The sequence below is a fragment of the Ambystoma mexicanum genome, chromosome 3q (genome assembly GCF_040938575.1).
Source record: "Ambystoma mexicanum isolate Mex_15411 chromosome 3q, UKY_AmexF1_1, whole genome shotgun sequence".
NCBI lineage: Eukaryota > Metazoa > Chordata > Amphibia > Caudata > Ambystomatidae > Ambystoma > Ambystoma mexicanum.
In genome coordinates, this window is record NC_090926.1 from 1,120,906,869 (window position 1) to 1,120,912,868 (window position 6,000).

At 46.4% G+C, this 6,000-nt stretch overlaps 1 protein-coding gene across 1 annotated transcript in view; it reads left to right on the plus strand.

The window, feature by feature from the left end:
* Window positions 1-3,586, plus strand: part of LOC138448076 (volume-regulated anion channel subunit LRRC8C-like) — a 125,833-nt gene extending 122,247 nt beyond the window's left edge. The window contains exon 3 of the mRNA XM_069604617.1: window positions 3,397-3,586. Within this exon, the coding sequence (XP_069460718.1) occupies window positions 3,397-3,586 (190 nt within the window). The remainder of the gene's footprint in view (window positions 1-3,396) is intronic.
* The last annotated feature ends 2,414 nt before the right edge of the window (window positions 3,587-6,000 follow it).

Genomic DNA, 6,000 nt, shown 5'->3' on the forward strand with positions numbered 1-6,000 from the left:
TCCTCGACCTTGGTTTCTGCTCCCTCTCTTCATGTCCTCTTGGCTGCCTCGCTTGCCAAGTATTTACACAATTAAAATAGTCATGCTCGTATACTCGGTACAGGGTTTGTGCCTCATGCACCTTTCGTTCCCTACTGGTCCCTGCGCCTCTCCCGTTACCTTGTGTGCACCTGTGATGCTGTTTCTTCCTCTGCTTCTCCTACTCAGAGTGTTGCACAGGCTTCTCTGCATCTCAGTTCCTTTGCTTTGCAGATCTCCTGCCTGGCCCTTGGAGTGACCAGTATGGACGCTGCTTCTTGCATTCACGTCACCGTATGCCAGCCTCCCGGTACCATCGGGACGCTGCCGTGTGAAGGAGTCCCATTGTGCTCTTGACTCTAGGAGCCAGCATGAGCCAAAGATTCTATTTAATGATGCTTAATTTTACAAAAACACTTCTGCATTTAAGTAGCAACGAAAGGCTTTCAGTTTTAAATTGCACCTCTCAACACAAAAATGCATTTGCTTTAAGGACATTTTACTTTGTACTCAATTTGGCAGAGAGACACAAGGGCACCATATTTAACACTGCACCTTTTTCATTGTAACATTAGCATTCCCCTATGCTCCCAGGCCCTTTTATTCCTGGATTTTACCATGGATACTCTATAGAGCCAATTTGCCAAAATTTTAGATCGCGTGGCTTATATTCAAATTTTGCCACATCTGAATAAACACATGATTCAGAATAAATGGCAGTCAGGTTTCAGGCAGGGGCACGGTACGGAAACAGCGTTGCTTGATTTGAAATCAAGAATGTTACAGTCCATGGATAAAGGTCAAACTGCTCTGCCTATGCTGCTGGATCTTTCTGCAGCATTTGACTTGTTTGTCACCAGGCTAAAAGAAGTAACTTATCTTTCGGATAATGTTGCTCTCCGGATCACCTCCTTTCTGAGTGACGGTGGTGTAGGGTTTCCAGCAAGTATACAGAAGCTCCACCCGTGCTTTTGGCTTATGGTGTGCCGCAGGGGGCATGTGTGTGACATTCTTTATATAATGTTTTCACGGTTCTCTTTTTCAACTAACCGGAAACAAATGGTGTTGTTTTGGCCAATTACGAAGACAACACACAATGTGTCATCCCATTATCTGGTATGCATGTAGATGAGGAAAGAAACATCAACAAAGTGTATGATCTAATACAAACATGGGTGATAGGAAATGGTTTAGAGCTTAACAAGGAAAACACAGAGTTGATGGTAGTAGGGACTGAGAATAAAATAAAAAAGGTTAGGTGTAGACTACAATCACTTTTCAGTCGCAGGGTGTGATATTGCGATGAAGAAGAATGTGAAAACATTAGGGATCATTCTAGATCAGAATCTGAATATGCGAGCTCAAGTAAGCAGCTTGTTCTCATCCTCGCCCTATTACATAAAGTTGTTAGCACAACTTCGGCCATACATCTCTCAAGCAAACTCTGAGACGGTAGCCAGTGCAATTGTGGGGTCAGAAATTGACTTCTGTAGTAGCCTATTAGGAAATATCGAAATCAAAATGTAATTGTCCACAAGTCTTTCAGAATAGTGCAGTAAGAGTCATTACTGGACTAAAAAGGAGAGATCGTGTTTCAGACGCTAGACACAATCTGCACTGGCTTCCAGTTGAAGCAAGGATTCACTATCGTGCATTACTGTTCACCCATACATGTTTTATGGGATCCAGGCAGCAATATCTGAGTGAGGTTCTGATTAATAAATCGAGTTTAAGGACCCTTAAGCCAAACAACACAAATCAGCTAAAGACGCCGGCCTGTAAATTAAGCAGGGCCATGAATTGGCATTTGTTATGGCTGCACCAAGGAAATGGAACGGTCTCGTGCCTGATCTAAGAGAACTGAGTTCAACAGTGATGTTCAGAAAAAGGGTAAAAACCTTGATATTGAGATAATGGCAGCTTTTTACGATACAGTTATCTTTGGGCCCTGTTCTGTTCTAAGTCATGCAGAGTGGCTTTTAATTTGATTTTCTTTCTTGTTGTCATGTCACTTGTTTTTCTGTGCGCACGTAAGCCTCAGGATCAATGGTGCACGTTATAAATATATTAAAGGAAAGGAAAGGAGTTATATCATGGTTCTATACTTCCATTGTAAATATGGCTTAATATTTTTGAAGAACCAGCTTGGTCCCTCAATCTGGAGTTACTTGACTAGGCAAGGTCCTTTTCAGCTGGCTACCTGGAAACCAGTTTCCAATATTGGCCAATTCCCTCGAGCTGAAGGGGCTTCGGTCTCCATCCTGCCTAGGAACCAGTCAGACACATGATTTCAGCTGTGTTTCTCTGCCTCCTTTCAGTTTTATGTAGAAAAACCATTCAATATATTCATCTCTACGTGTTCAATATAAATAAGCCCTCAATTCTGTGCGCATGCTATTTTATATCTTGACTCCTCCCCACATCTTGTGATTGAGGTGTGACTTCCACCAGTCCCATGACTGAAAAGGTGGGAGATAATTTCACTTATTATGCTATGAAGAAGCCATTGGCCCCCATTACAACATTGCTGATATACTGGTGGTAATTCTGCCAGGATACTGGCAAATGTTAATATTGTTACCGCTGTATTATGAGTGCCGGTAAAAATGGTAAATCCCCATTCCATGGAGTCCTATTGGACTCCATGGAATACCAACTCTTTTTTACAAGTAGGTTGGCAAAATTACTTTCAGCTCCCAGCTGGCGGTAATTCCGTCACTCCACTAGCAAACATCTAGTTGGCCGGTGTGGAAACGTGCCAGTGGGCTACATTCTGAGTCAGCCGGTTAGGTAAAAAAGTGCTGGTATTCATAGATACCGGTACTTTACCGCACCGGCCGACTACAGGTTTGCCAGTGGGGCACATGGGTTACCTCCAGATAAATGCTGGAGGTAAGCCAGGAACCCTATCAGCAAAGAAAAAGCCATCATTAACGGCACCAGCATTGCTGGTGCTGGTAATGACAGCAAATCCCCTCATGGAGTCCTAGTCTACTCCATGAATGGGGATTACCACTGTCCCTCCGGCACTCGTAATCTAGCAGCAATGGCTCCTTCGAAGTCCTCTCCTGCCACTTCCCAATCCCTCCGATGGACACAGTCACCTTCCATCTCATCTACAGACCACCCAAACACAACACCACCTTCATCTGAGACTCTTCCGACCTGGTTACGACCATGTCCCTCATGCACGCCAACATCTTTCTAGGCGACTTCAAGGTTTCATCTCCCAGGCAACAGGGCCACCAAACTGATGAAGGTAGCTCTCCTCTGTCTTCTCGAAACCCTCAGCCTCACATAGCACATGAAAGACCCAACACACGTGAAATGTAACATATTCAACCTAATCATCACTGTAGTGTCTTGCCTCCACTACAGCTCTCCTCTGCCCCTTCACTGGTCTGGCCACCTAGCCGTGCCTTTCAACATCCTGCATACCACTCTATTCAAGCACTCCCAGCAGAAACCCATCAGACAAACCTTCAGGTCCTTCAATAAATTCCCGGTGGAAGACCTAACGGAAGACCTTTACAACCTCCACCTTACAAGGACCGAAACCCCCAACTGAACTGTGACTCTCTACTGGAAGCACTCAACACCACTATTTCGGACTCCGTCGACCGACACGCACTTCTGAAACAATGCACCTGCAAACCAAAGCCATCAGCACCCCAGTACACTCAAGAACTCAACCTCAGCAAAAGAGCCATCAGAAAACAAGAGAAAATCTGGCACTGCTCAAGGACCAGATCAAATTTAGCGCTCCTCAAGGAACTATGAGCAACCTGCAGACTACTCATTACACAGCCAAGGATTCCTACTATCAGAACACCATAGCAGAAGCTGACAACAAAAGCAGAGCCTTCTTCAAAGCGATCAAACACTGCGTCAACCTGCTACCAGCCCCTGCCATACCACACTCCATTGAAAAATCCACCGCCATCAACACCTTCATCGACAAAATCAGCAAGATTTGCCAGCGCATAGACACCAGCTCTGCATCCATAGACCCACCTCACGCCCCTCCTCACGATATCTCCACACCCTGGACAACTTTGAAGACACTCTAGACAGAGTACCTGGTAGAAACGCTGGCCTCCCTAAACGCCACATCATATCAACCTAGGTAACTACCGTCCCCATCACCCATCTTCCCTTCCAAGGTAAGATCATCGAGAAAGTGGTAGCTGCACAACTGCAGCAACACATGGATACCAATAATCTCCTCCATACCTACCAATCTGGGTTCAGACCCAGATGCAGCAATCATACAGGTGGAGAGAGCAATCATACAGGTGGTCGGTGACGCCCTCAATATCTTTGATGACGGCCACCTCTGCCTCCTGGGTCTACTCGACCTCGCGGCCATTTTCTACACCGCAGACCACCTTGCGCTTACAGACACCCTACATCGGTGCATGGGCATCAGCAACTTTGTCCTACGCTGTTTCAAGTCCTACCTCGCCAACTGCCAGCAGTTTGTTCAGATGGACTCCTCTAGATCGCCAATGCTACCCGTCACCTGTGGAGTTCCACATGGTTCCATCCTCGCCGCAGTGATCCTCAATTTATACATGGAGACGCTGGGAGTCCTCCTAGCCACACACAACATCCATATCCACCAATACGCCGGCATCATACATCATCAAGATCGACTCCATCAAGAACATCCAGAGGCTCCAAACCTGCCTCTCGGTGACATCTCTTGGATGTCCAGTGCATACTTGAAGCACAACCCCTCCAAGACCTAATTCCTACTCCTCACCAACAACACCAAACACCCATACATACAGACCTGGCTACCAACTATGAACTCTGATGGGTTCACACCTGAGCTCACCTCCTGCGTCAAGTCCCTCGGGTTCCACATTGACAAACACCTCTCCTTCAAGACACACATAGTTAAGAAAGCTCAGACAGCTTAGTATCAGCTCTTCCTCCTGCAAAAAGTCAAGCCCTTCCTCCCTCCAGACAGCTTTAGATCCACTGTTTAAGCACAGGTTCTAGCCTACCTGGATGGGGGCATTGCACTCCTCAAAGTCCTTCTGTCACCCTCCCTTGTGCCTCTAAGAAGTGTCCTACACGCGGCGCGGCTGCAAGCCTCATCAAGGGTCTACGCAGATACGACCACAACACGTAGGCCCTCATCAACCTTCACTGGCTCCCACTGCATGTACGAATCATCTTTAAGTCTTGCTGCATCATCTATAAGGCAGTCGCCCTCAAGTCACCCAGCTACCTTGCAGAGAAACTCAGCATCTCTGGCAGACAGCGCATCACCAGAAGCCAGGACACGTGCAGACAGAAATCCGCTGCTACAAAAATGAAAGGACCAGAAAACAAGCCTTCACTGCCTACGCCCCAAGACTATGAAACCTACTCCCCGTCAGCATGAGACTCATCGCCACGCTCCTACAATCAGAAAAGACCCCAAGACCCACCTCTTCAAGTAATCTCTCTGCCTCAACGCCCAGACCATCAAATGGCCCTTCGTGCCATCTGACTCGCTAAATGCCGCCTGCCCCTCTGCTCCCCGCCACCCGGCTCAGCCGAACCCCTCCTCTGTTCTCCTCTGTATCCCACCTTTCACTGTATATCTGTTCTGTTGTTGCCTCTGAAAGGCACTCTTGTTATGCATCTGTTTTGTTGTACACCTCTGTAAAGTGCTCTATTATGTATCTATATTGTTGTATATCTCTGTAAAGTGCTTGGTTGTTCGCGAAGCTTGGTCCATGCTCGCTCAATGAATACAATAATAATAATAATAAAATATCTAGGAGAAGTGACGACATGGAAGGTAAGGAGACTGGAGGTAGGAGGAGGTGTAAAAGCAGGAAAGATATAGAATAAGAGTAGTTTAGTCTGGTAGAGTCTGAATCAAATAGGGAATGTGTACGACACAATCCCAAATTCCAGTAGAACACTAACTGCTGGATAGATTAGGGACATCTAGGAAGTCCCTGAGGGAGCCTTAAATAGAAA